General features: G+C 42.9%; 1 protein-coding gene across 5 annotated transcripts in view; it reads right to left on the bottom strand.

Annotated features, from left to right (window-relative positions):
* Positions 1-22,561, bottom strand: part of NELL1 (neural EGFL like 1) — a 324,035-nt gene extending 301,474 nt beyond the window's left edge. For 3 of the 5 annotated variants that reach the window (XM_086894122.1, XM_086894123.1, XM_086894125.1), the window contains exons 1-2: positions 22,334-22,537; positions 18,439-18,567 (exon numbers count right to left, since the gene is read on the bottom strand). In XM_086894122.1, coding sequence (XP_086750248.1) covers positions 18,439-18,567; positions 22,334-22,451 — 247 coding nt within the window. In that variant the 5' untranslated portion in view covers positions 22,452-22,537. Of the gene's footprint in view, positions 1-18,438; positions 18,568-22,333 lie in introns of all 5 variants that reach the window. The other 2 variants (XM_086894121.1, XM_086894124.1) reach the window with 2 other exon arrangements.
* Between the last annotated feature and the right edge of the window lie 745 nt (positions 22,562-23,306).

The following is a 23,306-nucleotide window of genomic DNA, read 5'->3' as shown; positions in this document are numbered from 1 at the left end:
GAAAATTACCTTGACTTGAACACCAGCTAGAGTGACCACACTCATGCTAATTAAGTAGATGTCACATGGTCTTAAGTCCTTTGTTTGCTTTATCAGCATTTCAAACTGAACCATTCCAATTGAGTTCTCTGGAACAAAGAGAGCAGCAGATACTGCACAAGACCTGGAAATGAACACATTACAAGAGTGAAGGAAGCCACCTGTGCTTCTCCAGCCCCAGCCAGCCGAAGGTGGATAAGTGGCAGAGCAACCACTGGATGCAAACATGATACAAAGCCCCTATGGAGAAAATGGGTCTCCTACCTCCAGGACTTTTCCCTTGTCTTTTCCACCCACACAGGCAGAATGACCAAGGAAAGCACTGGAGTCACTTCTCCAGCAGTGCAAGGCGAAGCAGGTTACAGTCAAAGCCCAGTGACTGACATTGCCATCAAACCAATTGGATGCTATGGACCAAAATCAGACACCTGCAGTCAAGCCAAGAGCCTTTGGAGAAGGTTTCCTGCTGTCAAAACAGGTACTACACCTTCCTGAGGCTACACATCACCTGTTACTCAAGGCAGCTACTTAAGCTTATTTCAAGTATTTTAAACGGCTGCTGAGCTCATCTTCTCAAGTAGGCTCCATTGTTTCCTCAAGGGATTCATGCTGAAATCAAGACTGTTTACAAATGGTTGATCCCTTAATTTAAATGCTTCATTGAAATGCTCCAGAAGTTCACTATCACTAAAAGCACATAATCTGCTCTTAAATCATGTGAGTTAATCAAATTACATGTGTTGTTAGTTAATTAGCTCAAGAGTCACTGATTGTATCATCTTTTCCACTGTTTACCTACATTAGATAAGGTTATCACATTACTGTGCCTATTAAGATTGTTCTTTGCCAATCTGGAAAATAACATTTTAACAGAAAGACTATGGACTTACACCAGCAACACTGTGAACAGAGCCAGTGGAAACACTGCAGTAATTGCCAAGAACCATTCCCAGTGTGCTTTCCATTTTGCAGGATAAATACTGGCCACTCTGGGGATCTATTTCAAGAATATATTAAATATGAATGTCACACATAAATAATGAGCCACTCAAAAATATGGCTCCATGCAAAAGCAAGTTAATTTTTTCCTCCCCTTCTACAAAGCATTTTCAAGTATGCTTGAAGTCACACAAAAATATTAGAGATTGCTTTTAAAAATGATGATATATATACTAAAACTTAACAAAATGCATTCTGCATTTGTTTAAAGGAAACTTAAGGTGGTACCAGAAGGTAAGGAGCCCCTAAAACAAAAAAACAAAAACAAAGAAAAGACAAGTTTTGCAAATAACTACTAATTGTAGTATTTCCTCCCAGTGTGACTCCAAATGTGTTTGTAATCCAGAAATAAAATATGAGATTAATAGAACAGAAAGATTGATCTATTTAAATTTTTGAGCATTATGTAATAATTCTGATTTCTCATTCAGCACTCTTCTTTTTTCCAGGTAATAATAAATACTGCTCATAATTTGTGGCAACAATATTAAAAAAAAAAAACATAAGTATTTCTGAAGTCCTTCATGGTTCCTAATGATTTATGATTCCTTTAACAGATAAAGTCAATAAATAACCCAGTTCAAAAAAAAATTTAAGATCCAGATTCCACTGGAGTGGGAGAGAAGCACAGTGCCTAAATTACTCTGACTATGTTGAAAATCCCAGTCTAACTTCAGCAAAGCCACACAGAAATTAGAATTTGTCCCCCTGGAGAAAACCTGCATTCATAAATGAGTAAATCAAAATACTACTTGAAATAGCTCATTAAGGGGAGTTTGAGCTAAGCACAAATCTTCACTGTGGTGAGAGGATACTATGCCTAATGCAGCTAACAGATCTGGACATATCTACACACCAGTTTTAATTTCCAATCATTTTATCACATGAAATATCCAACTAAAGGCAATGAAATTATCCTTGAAGTTCAAAGCAAGCATAAGCAGAAGTGTTCTCTTGGTTCCAAAACTCTTAAAGACTTGACAGTCTAAACAGTTTCTTAATTACTTTTAAAGCATAAGTAATGTACTGCTGAAATGTTATGATTTCAGGGTTTTTTATACTCTAGATATGATTTACACAAGCATTAAACACTTGTTTCTTGATCTAATTCTCCCTTTTGTTTTCTTTCCCTGAGGAAAAAAAAAATCACTTCTATGTTATTGCTAAAGTAAATAAATCCTGGGTGCCTGTTTTATTTATTAACTGCATGATAATAGCATGAGACATAATACATTTCTCAGAGCCCTTCACTACTGAAGTTTCTGCTAATAATTTCTGCTGTCAGACTCTGTATGTTTATATTCAATATTCTAGATACCTTTGTTTCTTGGAACATACAGAGGCACACATTTTATTTTCTCCCAAAATAAGTATAAACGCTATTGGTGAAGTGTTTCACAACACCCACAACAAAGAACCATAAATAACTAACATACTTAGTAATTCTCCATCAGTTTTACATGATTTGAGAGATTTAATAATTTCTTTTAAAAAGTCACAGTAATAACTGTTTTATCTTTTTACATCATAATTAAGATTTGGACCACTGCTTTTCTTATTTCACCCAAGCATACCACAACACATGAATAAAATATGACAACTTTGATAGCATCTATGGCTGTGGGTTCATCCGTAACAGGAAACGTGATTGGGGCATTAAGAGCTCCCTTTTTCTCCATAAGCTTTTGTTTCTGAAAACAAGCTTTTATTTAAATAGAACTGTCTCATGTGCCTCCTTTTCTGCATTTCTTGCAGAAAATTGTTAGCATTAACAGCAGCAATAACATTTCCTTTTTTTTTTTTTAATTATTACATTTTGAAGCAATTAGGATGGCACAAAGCAAGGTGGGCAGAATATCCTGCCTGAAAGCTGACACTCACAACACAGCAAAAAACATTAAAAGTAATGCCAAGTATCAGAGAGCAAAAAGCTAAAGCAGAGGATGTTGGGAAGGTAGAATTAGAAAGAAATTATAAATATGATTTTGTAGCCAGAAAGGCTAAGGAAGAAATACAAATGATAGCACGGTTTGAATAATTCAAAGAAACCAACCGGGCTGGTATGCCAGAACGCATTCTTTCCTGCAATAAAACCAAGCTGAGACCCCTCATCCCAGCCTTATAAGGAAAGGTCTGAAGGACCCTGAGATAACTAAAAATATGCAAAAATAGCGATTTCTATAGGTTGTACACAAATGTTACTAAATTAGTATACTTAGAAAGATTGGTTAGTTAAGGAATAGAATATTCAAAGGTATAGGTTATATAAGTAGTGGTATAGAAGAGCTCGGTCTCTTTTTTGCTCTTTTTTGCTCTTTTTTTGCTCTTTGCTCTCTCTTTTTGCTCTTTTTTTTGCTCTCTTTTTGCGCTCTCTTTTTTTCTCTTGCCTTCTCTCTTTTCTCTCTTGCGCTCTCTCTTTTTTCTGTCTCTCTACCTCTCTACCCCACGCCCTGAAATAAACTTCTAACACTTAACTCGATTATAGAGGTCTTTGCCGTGTCTCTGACCGTCCCCAGAAAGCGTCTCCTACAGATTGGCGAGCCAGGCAGGAGCAGATCGTTTTCTTCAGCTGTAAGAGACCCTCATGGACGGTAACTAACACTTATCTGTCGTGCCTGCCTTCCCAGTACCGTGAGCAAGGACCACGCTGCTTAGCAGCGAGTTGGGCCGAAGCTCTTTAAAGTTGCAAGGGGAGTTCCTGAGTCCAGAGACGCTGAGGATTGGTGTCTTTTGGAGCTCTGGGAGGCTCAGCCCGGGATTGGAGCACAGCGAGGTGCCTGGCACCGCTTGGTGCTGTGCTGGAAAGGGGTTCTGAGCTCGCTGCAGTGTTGCAAAGCAACAGCTAGAAGCGGAGCTTGGTGAAGGAACCCGAAAAGCAGGAAAAGCAGCGTCTGGAGCCGCAGCAGGGGAGCCTGGCCAGCCCCCACGAGAAGCTGGGATTGGATACGCTGTTTTCTCCGGTACTGAGGTTAGTGCGCACAAGTTTTAATCATGGGACAATCTTACTCTATTCACGACAGAGACCTCTATAAGCGACTAAAACATTTATTACGCTCTGAGTCCAATAATTTACCGAAACAAGAGCTAAAAGATCTTTTAGAATGGACTCTACTTAACTTCCCCAACGCTGACCGTTCAGCTGTATTTACTAGAGATTTTTGGGACACGGTCGGTATTAAACTCTTTAATAATATCTCACACCGCGATATGACAGCCGCGCAGCTGGTCCCAGCGTGCAGGGCTCTGGTAGAACTCTTTCATAATAAGCAACAACCATCAGTGGCTGTCGCGTCGGATCCGGTCCCTACTACGCGTTTGTCCCTGGCCACGGAGACCCGAAACGTGGCCAGGCCCGTTCCGGCCCCCCGAAACTCAGCGACATCCGCAGTTTCGCGCGTCCCTTCCCCACCCCCCCCAGCCCCCGTGATTTCGCAATCTGTTCCGGTGATCCCATCCCCCTCGGCAGACCCTGCGGCCCCCGCCCCTGCTCCCCCTCCCGATACTGTTCCCGCCCCCAGTGTGGCAAGCGGCGAGCTCCCCGCTCCCTCCAGAAACCCCGTCTCCGCTGTCACAACCCCCGCGCTGCCCACCCCCGGCTCTGCCCTCGCGGTGCACCCCGCCCCTCCCGCTCCCGTCACCGGTGCGACCCCGCCCCTTGACTCCGCCCCTGCGCCTCCGCCCAGCGATGTCATCGTGGCTCCTCCCCCCGTCGGTGCTGTCGCCTCAACTCCACCACCCCTCCTCCCCACCGGAGAATCTCCCGCTCCTCCCCCGCTGCACCCTGCGGCCGTCATTGCAGCTACTGCCTATATTCTATCTGCGCTACAAAATCACACTTCAGCCTCTTCCTTAACTCTTCCACTACCTCCTGTCACCGCGGAGTCAGCCCCGCCGGCAGCAGCGGGTCACACCCCGGCCCCTGAGCCGACACAGACCACTGCTGCCTCGAACATCTCGTTGTTTCATTTTTCTCCGCCTCCCGTTTTGCCGCGACCCGTAGACATTCCAGCCTCCGCTGCCCGGTCCACCCCGGCCGCCTCAGCTCCTTCTGCTGTTTCTCTCTGGCCACGCGGTCCCGAGCCGCAGCAGGTCCCGGTTCTGTCTGCCACGAGGGCGGCCACCACCGACCCTGGACCGGAACTTACACAAACGCAGTGTCAGCCACAGGTTTCCACACGGTCACAAAACACCGCGCTACTCCCGCCAGCGTCTGGTCCTGTGTATCCCCCCGATCCTCTACCAGACCCGGCTGTAATATCACCAAGAACTGCCGCTTCGCTGTCAGATGCCCCCGCGTATTACAACTGCGAACAACTGAAACCTGCTTCCCTGCCCCCGGCCGTGCCACAGCTCCCAGAGGCTTATCCGCAAGTGCAGCACCCCGTTCTGCCCCCTGACCGTCCCCTATCGCAGCTACTGTCAGCCGACACTACAACTACAAGGCCGCCGCTACACCTGGCTACACAAAAGGTACAAAAGGAAAGGGGAATTTCTAACACAGTATCTGCATTAATAAATACAGGAGAGACAGTGAACTATTCTATGCATGCAACAGCTAATCCCCTGACTTTACCACTTCAAAGTGAGATTGTAAAATCCGAAGCTCCACTACACATAAATTCCCAAGAATGTTATGATGATAGCCAACTTACAAACTGGCTGGAAGTTAAAAGACAAATTTGCAAAGAAGAAAACATAAACCCCCTAGCAATGCCGGTGTTATTTAGTCAGCAGGCGGGCGGTCCAAGAACATGGACAGCTATTCCACCCCAGGAGATAAAAGAACTGCGAAAAGCGATAAAGGACAGTGGCATTTGCTCTCCATATTTTAAACAACTGCTGAAAAGTACACTAGAAGAGCATACTCTCACACCCAATGACTGCAAAAATCTTGCTAGCATCACCCTTACAGATTCGCAATTTATGCTATGGGAATTGAAATGGAAGAGACTACTCAGAAATGTATTGGACAATTATAGACGTAGTAATGATCCAGATTTGCGTGCTCTCACCCTGTCGAAGCTCACAGGTGAACCTCCAGATGACCGAAATGAAAAAGCTTATAACCTTATTAGCCAAGAAGCCTCTGAGCCATTCACAACATTTGTGGATCGTGTAATTCAAGCTGCTGAACGCCAGTGTGGTGATGATATAGCCCGTCCAATTATGATACGGGACATTATCGAAAATAATGCTAATGCCGAATGTAAGAAGGTGATCAAAGCCCTGGGAAAAGAAAAGCCAACAGTGCCAGAAATGATAGACGCTTGTAACAAAATAGGAAGTCCACAACATGTAGCAGCAATTCAAGCAACTGAATTAGGGAGAACCTTAGGAGAGAAGCTGGAAAAAGCTCTTTTAGCACAAACATCACAAGCTGCAGTAATCGCGGCTCAAGCAGAGGCACGAGATCAAAAGCTCACTGAAATCCTAACTGCGCTACACCTGAATTCACAGAATACCCCTATGGCTGTGATGCCTGCTACAGCATTCCCTTCGGGACCTTGCTATTTCTGCAAGAAGCCTGGGCATTTTGCAAAAAACTGCCCAGAGGCCAAAAGAGCTAATCCAACATTTGGCCAAGGTCCCGCCTACAAGAAGGGAAGCCATCATCCTTTGCAACGCCAAGAATATAAAACCCTACCGCACATCGAAGTCTGCTGAAACCTCCACACCAGCCAGTGACCCTGCAAAAAAGAGCCAAGAAGCAGACGCCCAAGCCTGATCTACGCAGAATCTTCAAGAAGAAAGTGATCTACCAGAAGCAGCTCAAGAAAAAAAATGGAGTTCTGTCGTTTACCCAAGTGCATGTTGTTTTTATCTTTTTGTTTTAATCTGTATAGTGATAATTGTAGTTTTAATAGCTATACCTTGTATACTCCAATGCATGCAGAAACTAATGAGTAGAACCGTATCTAATATCTTAGTTATTCATAGACAAAACGGGGGAGATGTTGGGAAGGTAGAATTAGAAAGAAATTATAAATATGATTTTGTAGCCAGAAAGGCTAAGGAAGAAATACAAATGATAGCACGGTTTGAATAATTCAAAGAAACCAACCGGGCTGGTATGCCAGAACACATTCTTTCCTGCAATAAAACCAAGCTGAGACCCCTCATCCCAGCCTTATAAGGAAAGGTCTGAAGGACCCTGAGATAACTAAAAATATGCAAAAATAGCGATTTCTATAGGTTGTACACAAATGTTACTAAATTAGTATACTTAGAAAGATTGGTTAGTTAAGGAATAGAATATTCAAAGGTATAGGTTATATAAGTAGTGGTATAGAAGAGCTCGGTCTCTTTTTTGCTCTTTTTTGCTCTTTTTTTGCTCTTTGCTCTCTCTTTTTGCTCTTTTTTTTGCTCTCTTTTTGCGCTCTCTTTTTTTCTCTTGCCTTCTCTCTTTTCTCTCTTGCGCTCTCTCTTTTTTCTGTCTCTCTACCTCTCTACCCCACGCCCTGAAATAAACTTCTAACACTTAACTCGATTATAGAGGTCTTTGCCGTGTCTCTGACCGTCCCCAGAAAGCGTCTCCTACAAGAGGACATGACTTAAATATGTGAGAAATGCTATTATAAAAGAAAAACTCTTTTTTTTTTTTTTTAACTCCATAAATAGTTACAATGAAGGAAACCTAAATTTCTTCCACCATTTCTCAAACAAGATCACCGTAACTAATACTGCAGGATCCTACCACAGCTGGTCAGTACATTCCCTGAAAAGGAAAGCTTGGGATAAGGGCAATACATGAGGTTTCCAAATCATCAGCATTTACCAAATTATTCTACAAATATCATGTTTTAAGGCTGTGCTGCTGCGCTTTCCAAACACCATGATGAACATCTGTGGAGACCTCCACAGACCACGAAGAATCATGACACATACACACACAAATCCCACTCTCCTCCCACACATTTCTGCCTTTGTTATTTTCCCCAGCCCCCAGGAAGAGGCTTTAAAATTTCAAGATTATTATTCACAATGAAGTGGAGAGAGAGAAACAGAGAAAGATACGAACGCTATCTGTAGACAGTCCATCTTAGAAGCAACAAGTATTTAAACTCCAAGATCCAGTTTTATATGTGTTTGGCTCTCAAAAGTTTCTTGCTATATTCCAGTTCACACAAAGTTTTTTAAAAATTAAAATAAAGACATAAGGAAGAGGGCTTCACAATACCAATGAAGCTTTACAACATAAATTTATCTCCTTTGGAAGTGTCTGTTCTCACACGTGCCAAATGGAAACCTCACAGCTTCAGAGGGAGGAGTCATCTGTACGTGCAAGGGAAGACACACTTTAAAATAGCCCCTGCAGTTGCAGTGATCTTATACTATTTCTCCTATTTACAATTCAGGGCACCCAAAGCAAACTCTGCTGTAATGTAAAAAATGTTACCACAAAAGATGGAGGATGGGGGACAGAAATGCTGTATTGAGAGGCTTTTAGGAAGCAAAGCCAATTTTGAGCTACAGTACTTACTGCTCTACAACAGTGATTCACAGATCCCTGTCATCAGAATTACAGTACCAACTATGCTATTTTAGCAGATATGCAACCTATAAGTAACGATATCATCCTATGTTGGATTTGGCATCAGATGCCAAAAACAAACTTTTGCCCATTCTAAAAAAAAAACCAACCAACCAAACAAAATAACCAAACCAAAAAACCTCCCTAATGCACTCTGTATCCTTGAACAAGCCACAGAAGGCAAGGCAATCACAGGATGTAACACCATAAAACCAGCACAGTATGACATGAATACTTCATGCCATTTATGTGGTGAAAATGAAAAATAACAGAAAAAAAGTACCCCCTTGTGTGTAATTTATACACCCACACCACAAGTGTCAGGGTTATTCTAGAATTTGGCATAGAAAAAGTAGGTTAAGGTCTCAAGTAGCATCTAATCTTTATACTTGATAAATATAAATTTATTAGCAGGATTTTTCACCACAGGAAATGGTTCATGTCTGGCTCCTTCATTAGGTCTTATTGTATCTGCCTTTGTGTACTTCTTTAAGGTACAAAATCTTAAAAAAAAAAATTAAACTAGTGAAAGTAATATCAAATAACACCACTTCCTTTTAGGCAAAAGACGGAGCTGTGTTTGGAAGTAATTTAATGAAGTAGGCCGCATATAAACATTTTTCTCAGTTATTAACAAGTTTCTACTAAAATTGGTTTAAAATTTAAAGTATCACCACCCTTGGGGTCAAAATACTTCAATAATAGGGCATTTTAGTTCATTTCCTACAGTAAGAACCCAGTTCTTGAGCACTGCTTTTCCCCATCCTCCTCATTTCAAGCAGTTTTAGCTCAGCAGCGCCCTGCTAATGCACTAAGTTGTGCCCTCTTTTAACACAGCATCTGTCCAGCAACCCAGAGCTGCAATATGAGGTGCAGAGGCTTGAGCAGGATTCTTTGCCCAGGACCACTCAGGGACTTACCCCAAGGCAACACTACCCAGGTGCAAACTATGCTTCACCCCAACCTCCCACAGCAAGAGGACATGTCTTCTTCTGACAAGAACATGGGCCCACCTGAAAAGATGCTACAGAATATTCTTACTCCACTTTAATACTTGTTTACTAAACAAGGAGCTAATTACAGTATGATATGACTTAAGAGTATCCATTCACCAAAATCTTTGCATGAAGAAGACTATTTTTGTTGTATTCTTATTTCGATGAAGATACAAGAAACTCAAACTGTTAGTCTTATTTTTATCACCGTGACTTTCATTGTAAGGACCTAGATCCACACATGGATCTAATTTCTATAAACTTCTAATGAATTAATTTCTGCATCCCTGTCTTAGCCCATTAAAGAGCGAAGAACTTTTATTTCTTTTCTGCTTATCTTCATGACAGGACTTTGTCAACAGGTCGCTAGAAGCATTCAAGGCTTTCAGCACACTACAGAAGTACTTATCCCACTTCCCCTCTGTACTTACCATCGTGGCAAATGAAGATAGACAAGTAACACAATTATTGTCTCCCAGGAAAGCAAAAATAACTGTCAAGGACAGAGGCAATGTATGCTCAGAACTCTCTCCTAATCATTACAGGCATGATGGGAAATCTAAAAAAATGTCAAGTAACAGAAGGCAGCATGACAGCATTCAGGATGGGGGGGGGAAAAGTAAAGCAGAAATTGGTCACTGTTGTTTAATGTGACTAGGTTTCTATTTTAGTCTACACTTACTTGGAAGCAAGGGGTGTTTTAAACAAGAGAATACTGAATGAGAAACTGAAATTATTCACAATCTATGCTTTTATATTGATATGCTGGATAAATTTTACCCCTAGACAAGTTTCTAACATAAATACTGAAGAAGAAACATTAAACAGCCAAAACAGGATGGGTATATAAGAGTATTTTAAACCCTACCTCTGCAAACGGATGAAGTTAATAGTAGTTTATTTATCTTCAAAGCCTCAAAGCATTGTTTACTAATTATGTCTCAGGTGATCTTTCATTTCCTCCATTGCAGATGATTCATCTCACTCAACCCTTCTAATTCCAGAATTTATATATATATATATATATATATATATATATATATATATGTATATAAGTTAGGCAGATGTTTGAATTTAAGTATCACAGGAAATCCTTGCTCAACCCTCTGGGGATGAATATTCCGAAACCTTTCTTAATTATAGGATCACACGGTCTGTGATCACAGTGCACAAAGGAAAGAACAGAGTAAAAACTATTTAACAAACAAGGATCTTGAGTTTTACTTTATTTTTATTGTTCAAGGCTCACCATGAACAGTAAATCCACCATACTCAAATCCTTCTCTGAAGGCAGAACACACCATGACCAAGCTAATTATTCCAGCACAGTACTTGAGCTTTCTACAAATACTAATGAATTCTCCATACCACTGTTGTTAGAGGAAAGGGCATTAGCACCTCAGTTTTAAAGATGAGCAACACAGCAAAAGTAAAGTTCTAATTCACTAATATAAACCCCCACATTATCCAAGCTGCATCCTCCAAAAACTCTTGTTAAATATAAACAGACATCAACGGCTACTTTTCAGCACCACCAAATCTAAACTTTCTGTGCTCTTCCTGATTATGCTGCTCCAATAACCTTTACCTAATAAGTAAACCTTTACCTAATTCTACTCTCCTGGCCCAAGACTGCAGTCTTTGTGCTTTCAATCCAGGCCACAGCCTTGTGCTTCTCTCTCCAGGCTGCTTCTTCCAACTGCTGTGCACAGCTCCCCTTACCACGCTCTTGATCCCTGCACCTCTCTCCCTCATCCCTCAAGTTAAAGTCCTTGTCACAATTTTCCTGCCTGGCCATCACCTGCTTCCTCCTTGGCCTCCAGCTCCTCCACATAGCTCTTCTCACCATCTGAGGCCATTATCCCTTGCTCTGCCTGTCAGAGTTCACCTCATCCAGCTGCTTCCACCCATGTGCCCAGCACCAGCCTGTGTCACTCCTGGCTCTCAGGGGAGCCTGCTCATCCCAACCACATCATTGTCACTTACAAACTCAGTCCTTGGTGCTAGACTTCTGACTTCAAGTCCCTCTCATTCCCAGCTTCTACAGAGGGATGGGGACAACAGCAGGGAAGAAAGAGGTGAAAGCAGGACAAGCACTCAAGACCCCAACAAGAGATCAAGTCCTGCTGATGGACACAAGCTTGGAAACCATCTCCACATCAGGGAAGTCCCAGTTTCCTCTATCCTGCTGGTGCAGTCAGCCCAGCTGTTGGCATCCTATTTCAATTCTTATTTTAGCAGTGCTTCACAGACCAGCTCTGACAAAGGGCTAACACCTCTGTCAGCACTCTAGGATGGTGGGCAGCTGCCACGTCTCCTAAGAACCAGGCTGGAGATTGGTAAAACAGGAGAACATCTTGAGGGATGAGCATGGAATGCCAGTGATGATCCCACTCTCCAAGGTATGGGCTTCTCACAATTCCATAAGCCTCCACCATAGGGACAGACACACACTGGGAAAAGAAGTGTCCATGGCTGCCTTCAGAGCCAGCCAGAAAGCAAATCAGCTTTAAGTAAACCACCAATTCTGCTGTGCCCAGGTGAGCGGGGGATTTTCAGAAGAGGTACCTCAGTGGAAAGCCAAGAGAAACAGCCAAAATTAAACACCAAGGAATGCTACTGCACCTGAATGTTACTGCATGATGGGAGCAAGAGGCTGATCCGCACCTCAGGTGTCAAAGTGTTTTTACTGACACATACAAAGGCTTTTTATCTGATGTCAGCTGCCTCTTCCCCATGAACTCTCAAGAGCCCAGGAGGGGCATCCCACAGGCAACATGAAGTAAAACCCCAAATTCACCCACCCCTGTAGGAACCAGAGTAGGCCTACACAGTGTGACACATCAATGGCAAAATACCTTGTTCTGACCTTTAAAATAAAATAAAAGCTCACAAATTCAAGGAGCTTGCAGAGCTTCCTCTGTGGTGAGATACAGGACACCTCTGTGAAGGAACATACTACTGGATCTGGCCAGCCCCACCTCAGAGAACAGCCTAGCCCCATGCCTAGGCCAGCAGCACCTCAGGCAAAGTGCATTTCAAAAGGGAAAAGAAAAAAATCTCATCCAGCTGGAGGGGAGCAGCTGCACAGGCACAAGTCCAAGTGACAGTGGGCAGTATCTGGTGAAAAAAAATTATGAAAAAACAGACATTTCTTTATATGCATTTAGATATATATTACAACATTCCTTTATATACATTTACATATATATTACAATGCAAGGGTCATGAGCTGCTTTGCCAGCTGTCCCAAAGCACATGGAGGGAGCTGCCAGCAGCCTCCAGGTATGCCCAGAGGCTCTGCCCAAAAAACCCCAGCATTCCCACAAGATGTGATATTCAGATACACCAGCATGGCAAAGGTACTAGAGCTACTCTCTTCCATGACAGCTGAAGTCAGAACTATCATTTCCAGCCACCATGTCGTGCCTTCCTAATTTTTATGCTGCTGTAAGATTTCTGCTTTGTAAGAGCAATACTTAATATTTGCTATAAACATAGCAGGAGAGATCCCACAAAAAGCAATTACTCTTGTCTCATTAGCTCATGTAAAGAGGGACTGATGCCTGAAATCCAAAATTAAAGTTTATTTCTCCTACTCAACTGCAGAACTCCTACCATCTGCCCCAAGAAGAGTAATGACATGTTTCCTCCCTGAGCTGTTACCTGCTCTCTCTCATCCAGTCCCTGGCTATTTTCTGAGCTCTGCAGCTCACACACCTTGTACATTATGCTGGCATAACAGAGTTTAACACTCGAAGTGGTTTAAAACCTTGGCCATAGCACCCTGGCCATTGCGACTGAGGGTGAGAAGTTCAGCACAGATGGACAAAGGCAGCAGACTTCACCTGGGCTTGGAATTCAATGAGCACAGCTCAGTGCTGAGCAGCTACCCCAAACACATCGCCAAGGCACAAGGAGCATATCCTGAAAACCATCCTACCATAAGCAGAGCTAGCATTCCTGATAAAAAGGGTATGTGCTTGTTGCTGATGACAAAATCAATTTAGGCAGTTGTTTTTATCCACCAATCACAAAACATGGCAAAGTTGGCCAGCATTCAAACCTCTTTCAGTTCAGCACTGCAGAACCTGACTTCTTGGACTGAGAGTACTAGAGTGGAATCTGAAAACACTTCTACTCTCTAAGTGAGGAAATAGTCTAAAAAAGTCAGTCAGTCAGTCATAAAACACTGAAGGAAAACACCAACAGAGAGGATTCACTTAATCTAGAAGCTCAAGAGTCTTCTGGGAGGCACCTCTACCCACCTTAGAAGTGAAGCTTTGATTTCTCTTTTGGTCTGAAGCAGGACAGTCCTTTTGTTTCAGAAACTCAACAAGTTTCACTCTTTTTCTCACAAAAACATTGCCTTTCTCTGTGCTTTAAGATACTTATTATTCTTTCACCTTTCCTGTTGGAGGTATGACCGTACAGAAAAGAACTCAGCAGTCTCTGGTACAAAGTGGGAATAAGGAGCATGACTGAACTCTGTGCTGCAGGAGCTCCAGGCCAGGTGTTTCTCTTACAAATCAAGTGGCTGTTTAATACAAGTCAAGAAACTGTCAAGAACAAAGCACTGTAGATCTCGAGACTTTGAACAGTACTTGGTGGTTTCCTTTGCTGAGTGCTAAACATAGTATACGTAGTAAAAAGACCATTCCTAATTTAAAGGCTAAGTTAAAAAATAGTGCCAGATTGCTAGGAAAGAAAACAGCAAAGCCTCAATAAACTGTTGGAGGTGGGGGGAACTGTTTTGCAAGTAAAGGCTTTAAGTCTCTGTTAACTCAAAAGAGATGTTGCAGGAAGAATTAAAAAGAAATAGGCATAGCAGACAATTGTAAAAGGAATAAAATTTTACTTCCACAACAAGAACTGATCATGGAACAAAAGTTAGATTGGCTGAAGTAATCACGAAGTTCAACAGCTAGGCTAAAAGTTGGTCTCACTCTACCTAGAAACAAGATGACTAGTTAACATATTCTTCTCTTATTTAAAAGCAGAGCTTTCCTCTGCTGCTGAACTCAAGATTGCGATAAATCAAAGTCAGGACAAGCCCTACCTCCCTGCTATCTGAAACAGAGAAGAGGACTGAGCCTCATCAAGAGAGCCTGAGTTCAGGGCTTCCTAATGCACTACAACTTACACTATAATCCTGTCCTGATCCTGTACACTTTTCATGCCTGTAAGATACTATTTGTAGATGTCTTACATTTGATGTTTGTAAGATGTTATTGTAAGGCATTAGGTGAAGAGCTCATATTTTAAATATCTGAGGTAGATTTTCCACCCCTAGAACTGTTTCCTTGAATTCATCAGCTTCATGGTTGGAGGTGAGATGTGGCTCAAGCATCAAGGTCTTGGGTGCCCCATTCCCCAAAAGCATTTTTCACAAATCTCCACCTGCCCTCCTCTGCCCCTTCATGTTAGAGCAACTCGTCTGCCCACAAAGACATTTTCCCCCACTCTTGCGTAAAAGTTAATAAAATAAGACATAAGAATGTTAGGGATCTTAAGAATCAGACTGTTTGCAGAATTGCAATTATGAGTTATAGATGTACATCTCCTCTAAAGCACATTGTCAGCACTTACACTGCTCTTTTTTTTTTTTTTTTTAATTTTCTCATCCCCACTTCACAGAGACTGGATCTGAAGCATATAAATAATGGAACTGATCACTCAAAAATCCGGCTGAAATACTCTAACAATCGAAGTCCATGCCCAGCAGTACTGCTCAGATAACTACACTTAACTATAAGTTTCTATGTTTTTCTGAATTAGGAACAGATTTGCTTGCCCAAATACAGCCCACATCTCTCAAATGCCACTTTGGTTCTACCACCATGCTGTCACACAATTCACAAGATAGCTAAATTTCTTTCTTTGCCTATAAAGCTGTTTGACACAGAAACCTGAGGTTTGGCTGTTAATACCAATATTATTAAAAAATCAGAATACTCCATCAGCTTTACTGGGATGGTCTCAGACTGAAACCTCAAAACACTTCATAGAAAAGTCTTTCTGCATTTTCTCTAGGATAAATTAAAACCATGACATCACTCCCCAGAAACTCTGTAACAAACAGTATGCTATCTACTGTAAGAGAGCTATCACTGATCAAAAGTCTAATTAAGAATAGTATTTTTCCCTTTCTTTTATGCATATCTTCCTATCACCCCTCCTTCTTCATTTCCTCTTTTTGCCTCTAAAGGCAACTGAAAGAATGCTCAAAACTTATAGAGCTTTCTCTTTCAAAAAGTTTAATTCACAGAAAAAGAATCTGGCTTAGGAGAACATTACATATTTTCCTGGACTTACCCTGGACACAAAACTGTCCAGGTTGGAGGAAAAGTACCATTTCTCTACCTCCAAGATGCAAACTTGCTGGGACACACAAAAGAGCACTCTTAGTTTAAACAGCTCCAGTACAGCCATTTTAGAAAATGCATCTCACAAGACAGAAAATGTTCCACAGGGAGCTTTTATGTAAGCTCAGAGCCTTGATACATGCTGTTAAAAGTGACAAGCAAAACTGTCACTGTGAAAACCACATGCCAAAGAACATACAAACTCTCTTTTTTCCTAAACTAGGGAATCCTCAGCAGTGAAAGCCCGCTAAGGAAGAGGTCTTCTAATGTGGTTCCATGTGCAGCAATCATCCTGCCAGGTGAAACAGGTCCTGCCCTTACCAGAGGTTCCAAGGCCACACCATAGTGGGGCACAGGAAGGCACAGCACACATGACCTGCTCACACATGGTATAGGCTAATCAGAAGAGAGCTGTGCTGAAAGGACCACATCTTTCAAGCTGGAACAGCAAGTCCAAGAGGATACAGTAATTTTGAAACTAAGCACTAACATCCAGGCTTTTCTGTCATCTGGGGGTGTCATGTTGGACAAGGGTTTTTTTTGTGAATCTCTGTGAGAGAAAGTAATACTTCTAACAGACATAGCAGTCACCCATACATTCCTCCAAGTTCTATATTGGTATTACTGTATGGGAAGATAAAAATCAAAATTGAGTACCTCCTGGCTCCAGCCAAAGGACCTGGCACACAGCCAGACCGTAGCTGTAAAGTAAGTCACCTCTGTTAGTAAAAGGGAATCCATACAGCTGCCAACACACTGCTGACATTTAACAAATAACAGAACAAGGAGGGAATAAAATAACAGGGCAGCCTCAGACTTCCATCCCAGCTGGCAGCAAAGGCCTCCAGTCTTCTCACAACCCAAGGGCTGATGAGCTTTACTGAAGAGAGTAATTTTCCTGAGCCACCTTCCAGGAAGTTTTACACTAGAGGCAATACTCAAGAACAAGGCTATTCCTGTGTCCATTAGCAAAAAGCATATCTGTTCTGGGAATTAAAATAACCTTTATGTACCTATCTACAGTCTTCATATTACATATTTTATACAGTAGATGTTTGTCTATTGCTCCTTATGAGCATCTATCTTTCAGGTCATCTGTTATGAATTTTCTAAGTTCCACCTTTTTTTACACCAGTCCCAAGTTCCTAAACTACAAGTGGATGACTCCAAGGAGAAAAGAACAGAATATCCAAAACATCTTCACTACTAACCTTTCAAAGCTACTTTCATTATCAATAGTCTCAATACAAGTCCTAACAAACGTCTCAGACTTCTTCCCTACAGCTCTGACCACCAGTCTGTGAAAACTCTACCACAACAGCTCATCAGTCTGGCTCAAATTAACTGTATGGAATAGCAACTAGAATTATTAACATATTTACACCACTGGAGTCCTTAGAGGAATGGCTATACTTTAACATTGCTTGTCCATAACACACAAACCTAAAGTCAGGGTATCAAAAGAAAAATAAATGGTAACTAAATGAAAATAATCAATGCTGCTCTTCTGTACGCTAATTTGGTAATCAATGAAAATTAAGCTACTTGTGTATCATAAAAGACAGGAAACAAATTCTGAGGTGGTCTCCAGAAGCCTCTCTGCTCTGACTCCTAAACTGGCCCTGGACAAATAAAGAATGAACTAAGATACAGACCCACTTCCCTTATTATTTACAGTAAAGCAAACCAACACTGCAGATCCAGAACTGAAGCTAAATGAGATCATAATCATTTGCCTCTTGCTATAGAAGGCAGGGAAGAAAAAGGGAAACACTAATATGCACACTTCAACACTGACTAAAGCACAGTAAAGAAAAAAGTCATCTCTCTTGCCTAATTGTCATATTGTAACAACTCAGTGCTTCTACTTCATGGGACATTGTCCCTTAATCTAGACCTTACTTAAATACATTGTAAAACTACATCCAGAATTTCACTCAGTAAAAATACAAAAAAAAATTCAACATCATTTTAAAACAATTCACAAACTTCATGTTAGAATACTTAATGAAGGGGAAAAAACCCCTACAAAGTGACTTATCCTGTCACTGATACTCAGCTTGGGCAGTTAAATAGAGAAGTGTTCTATCTGGTCACTTCAGCAGTTTCCACAAAGTTGATGAAAGACTTTCCACATGACCAATCAGTGTCAACACATGAAATGCCTTCTCATAGTTACACAGTTTTAGCTGTATGTCTTTGTATGCATATGATCACAGAGAAAAAAATCACAAGGCCATCCCTTGAAACCACGCTGACATATTTAGTGAGAAATAAATACTGGGGAGTATTGAAAACCTACCCAGAAATACTTCCCTAATTTCCCTTTCTGACAGCACACACACAAAAAAATATTGTCTGTATTTCAGGAACTAATTACGAGAAATAGAAACAAAAGAAAGCAACAGCTAGGTAAGACCACCATTACAGAGAATCACTTAAGCATCAAAGCTTTTGTGAGCTCGTGCAGACAGAAGAGAGAGAAGAAAATTGAGGATGTTTCTCTCACCTTGGAATAAAAATGCTTTGCTGGCATTGTGTAGTCCTGACACTTGTGTTACCCCCAGGGTTGTATTCACCAGATCCAGTTCTGTGATGATATCAATTTGTAAGTCAGGATCCATTCCAAATCCTACAGCTGTTGGAGGCAGAGAGAGTTAGATCAATTTTTATTTCAAATCAGGTAATGGAAAGAATAGACAAGAATATCTAGCACAGACATTTCTAGCATCTTCCCACTCACACACACACTGTACACAGTAATTACTTACAAGACATTAACTGTGCTGCAGGAAAGAGAACATATTCTATTCCAAGTCTTTCAATTAAAATATTTCCTTCCCAGAGATTTTACTACACGTGTTAAAACATTCTAAAACTGATACATTTATCCAATATCTTCAAAAGGTTAAAGAGTAATAAATAATGAAAAGCATAACCACCTATGCAAAAGGATGAGAGATATTTGCAGCATTCATCTACTGGTGACACTATTTCCAGGGAGAGGTAAGGACTGAAAATTCCTCTCACATTTCCTATGTAGTGTGACCAACTGACCAGGCGCACAGCTCATCCCCTAAATGTAATCCATTTTCCCAACTGGACCAAAGGACCCTGGAGCAGATATGGTAGCAGGGCAAAGAATACCCTCCTGTAGACTAAGAGCCTTGGGTGACTCACCAAGGTGTTTGATATTGCATCTGAAGCATACCTCTGTTTTTGCCAAAGCCTACCTACAAACACACATTCACTCACTCAAACCAGCTGCAGCACCTCTGGGCTGCAGGAGCACCTACTGGAAAAGCACAAATCTAAACCTGAAATTCATAAAAGGCTTATGCCCAGGAAAAGCCTGGGCATTCTTCAATCTAGTAGGAACCTGATGGGATTGACATAGAAGACAGAGACTCCAGAAGTTCAAACATTGGAAAGCTCAGGGCAACCTGATGGTTAGCACACCAAATTCATCAAACATACCTCCTTTTTTCTAGGGATGAGAAGATGACAGCCTGACCTCAGCGTTTCTCTCAACACAGCAGTAAGAGTGACATGAGATCTGTGCCTGAGACATAGGTCAAATATCTCATGTGGAACCCAAACACTTTCCTAATTAAATTTTTCACTAACATCATTAGTAACAGGAATAGGCTCCAAGAATGAAACCCTGACACAGCTGAAGTCAATGGTAAAAGTCCCATTGACTTCCATGGAGGAAGGACATTACCTGTAAAGCACGTTCAGATTGATTTCCACTAAGTAGACATCACATTCAGATCTAAATTGGTTGATTTGTTATTCCAGGACTATACTTCTGGATCATTTAAGCAGCAAGTACTCTAGTTTGATTCTTTGAAAGGCTCTGAGAAATTACTGAGGTGTACAGAACGAACAAGAACTTACATATACTACTCATAAATCTTCTGTACTCCAGCACTTGCTCTTTTCCTCAAGGATGAAAAGTTGTTGGAATAACATGTTGTGCTAACGTAGAGGATTCTACTCCACAAAGGACAGCACACTAAAAAGTACTGAAAATATAGCTTTAGGAGGTCTCTAGCAACCTTACTCTACAAGAAAAATTAAGATCTGGAGGCATGTGATGAAACTGAGGTTCCAAGAGTGCTGACATATCCACACATACACTGTGCTTTCATAAGGATATGGGGATAACCACCTTTTTGTAGAATATTGGAACTGGGAGAATATTAAAGAACCCAGATAAACTTCTCCAAAGATAAAAACTTCCTGGATAATCAGAAACATTATCAGACTTTTAGTACTATCTTTGACTTCCACCCTAGGCACTCAGGCACTGAATGATCACAACTGACACCAGCCACACTGATGACAAAAAACACCTTCCCCTCCTGGAATAAAGACCAGCATCAAAACAAGAAAGGACTTGTTATCCTTCTAAGGTTTTCATTCAGAAGAAAACCAGCACAATGTAAATTCTGTGAAATATACCTATCAGCAAAGACAAGTGTTTGCCATCCCTGTGAAAAACAGAGTATGCTGTCCCTCATTAGAAAGGGGTTACACCTATTCAGACCAGTCATAATCTACTAATATGAAGGGAGATCAAGTAGGTACTAAAACTTGCTCAACAGAAATATAGGCACTTCCATAAATCACAGTAGCTCCACTGCTCTATTAAAGCTGTTTATTCCACCCTGAATACCCAAGGCTCAACAAGTATACACAACTGGAGCTCCACAGGGTTCGATTTATGCCAACGAAGGATCTCGTGTGACAGCTTCAATGTGTTCTCTTCAAGCTTTTAAAATACTTTGGAAACAGAGACCATTTCTAATGTCACAGTAACTACTTAGCAAGAGTCTACACCACTTTAAATACCTAGTCATTTTCCTGAGCTGGATCATCAGATGGCAGCAGGCACTCAAATGCCTAGTTAATAATTAATAAACAACAAATCAGCAGCTTCAGTATAATAACCAAGTCTCCTTTTCCCCGTGTTCTCCCCCAGTCTATTCAGAAAGATACGACAGGCGTATCAACCACACTTGCACCTAGTATTTTATGCTCTCTTTCCAGTAGAAATACCATCTCTTTCTGAAGTAAAAATTAAGCATCAAGCTGTCTGCTTTCACTGGAGAGCTGTGCAACACCTGGGCCTGATTCTGGATGATGTTACTTTCAACTCCTATTTCAAGTAATTGGGCCATTCCCCTTAAATCAGTGGCTTACACAAGCAACACTCCAAATGCTTCAGGCAGGTGGGCGGCAGTAAAAATCATCTCAGGACTCGGTGGATTTGGCCCAACGTGAGCTGAAGGCACTACAGTAGATCAGAGGATTAAGCCATATAATTATGAATGATGTCACTAGGAAATCCCTAAAATAAATTAATTCTGCCTTACAGCTCTGTCAGCTTTTATTTTCTGCTTCTGCCTTTATCACTTACACCCAAGCACCAGCAATCATGCCATGCTCTATCTAGCTAATGTGCAGCCATGCAACATATGCAGCACATTTATAATCTCCTGCACATGTGTAATGTGCTATTGGGGATGGAAAAAGTAAAAGTGTGCCTTTTACTTAACACACATTCAACACAATCAAGCCATTTGCACGTACCCACGTGAAACCATTCAAACGGTAAAGACGAGGCTCTAGAAGAGGCATTTTGCTCTCTTTCACAACTTCGATGGCAATTGTTGCATACAGAGAACTTTCCGAGCAGTAGAGTTTTTGGTCCTGTTGACCATTTAAAAACCGCTGTATGCACTATCAGGAGTAACATCACTATGAAAAGAATGGGCAGTGTTTTCTTCCAACTGTTTTTATGCCGCATCTCTCTGTAGATTTTGATGAGGTTATAATTACTGTAAGAATTTAATTATAGAACATTAATTCCTTTGCACTTTCGATAATTGTGCCGGGTGGTTTCCTTGAGAATAGCTACAAGCACCACGGAGAAACGTGCCCTTCAGCAGCTCCAACCGAGGAGGAGCGGTACGCGGGACCAAGAACAAAGCCTTCGTAAGGAAGAAGCGGTTTTTGGGTCGCGCTATCTGGAGAGATAGCGGAGCCGGCACAGCACCGGCTGGAATAACACATCGCAGCCGCATCACGCCCATAGGGCCGCGCCCCCCGCCCGGTACCGCGGGCGGCACCGCGCACCACCGCCCAGACACGGCCCCGGGGCCGCCACCCGCGCACCGCCCGCCCGGATCCGCGGTGGCCACCGCTCCTCCGCTCCCCGTCCCCGCGGGGCGCAGCCCGCACGCCGCTCTCGCAAAACTTTCCCACGCCTGCCGCCAGCCCCCGCGGAGCGGCCGCCCCGCCGGGGACGAGCCCGGCTGCTCCCCGCGGAGCCCCGCGCCCTGCCCGCTCGGCGCAGCGGGGGTTACCCGGCCCCGCCACGGACCCCGGCCCCTCACCTGCCCCGGCCGTGGCCGCACACGCCCAGAGGAGCAGGAGGAGACCCATCGGCGCTGCGCGGGCGGCGGCGCCTGCTGGCTCCCTCCCCGGCCGCCGGCAGCTGCTGCGGAGCCGCATCGAGCCCAGCGGAGCCGAGCGCAGCCTCCGACGCGCGGAGCGGCTCCGGCAGGAGGCGGCGGCGGCTCCGCCCGCTGCCCAGGCGCGGCCCCGACGCCCCCGCAGCGGGGGCTCCCCGCCCGCCCCCCGCCGTGACGCGCGCCCCCCCCGGGCCTCGCCAGCGCCGCCGCCCGGCCTCGCTGCGCTCCGAGCGGAGCGGCCCCGGCGCGGGGAGCCTCCACTGAGCGCCGGCTCCAGTCTCCGGAACGGGAAGCCCCCGAGCCAGAGGGGCCCGCCACCCGCTGCGGCACGTCCGCGCGGGTGCCAAGTACGGCCGCGCAGCTCTGCCGGCGGCTCCGGGGCACCTTCCCGTTCTTCTCGACGTAAGAATCAACCCTCATTAACTATTTACTCTTAGTAATAATTTATGCCACGTATGAATAAACAGAAAGAAGTTCTGAGGTATAATACAGAAACCTGTGTCGTTCTTTGGCTTCTTGCATGTCCTTGCTCAACTCCCTTAACTGTTCTTTCATGCATCTAATGTGTAAAAGGAAGGTAAAGTATTTAAAGATTTTCATGAGCCGTATGAGCATCTGTTCTGATAGCTGCTCTAAAACCTGTCTTCAAGTATTTCTTCGCTCTAGCCTTTTAATTTGTCTCGGTGCCTGGCAAGGAACACACTACCACATGCCTCGGTTATAGGCAATATTTTTCCCTGCAGAACACCTGATTTAATTTTGAAGGACAGTTTATTGGCCCCAGATGATGTTCCCATCTGAACAGAACAGAAGCAAAGTGAGATTTCTAGTTGATCTGCAGTTGCAAGCCCCAGGATCATCCTCTCTGCTGCTTCCCCTCATTGTGATTTTGTGC

Source organism: Cyanistes caeruleus, chromosome 6 (assembly GCF_971803275.1).
Source record: "Cyanistes caeruleus chromosome 6, bCyaCae1.hap1.1, whole genome shotgun sequence".
Lineage (NCBI taxonomy): Eukaryota > Metazoa > Chordata > Aves > Passeriformes > Paridae > Cyanistes > Cyanistes caeruleus.
The sequence above is the reverse complement of the archived record's forward strand: the minus strand, read 5'-3'. Positions and strand labels throughout refer to the sequence as shown.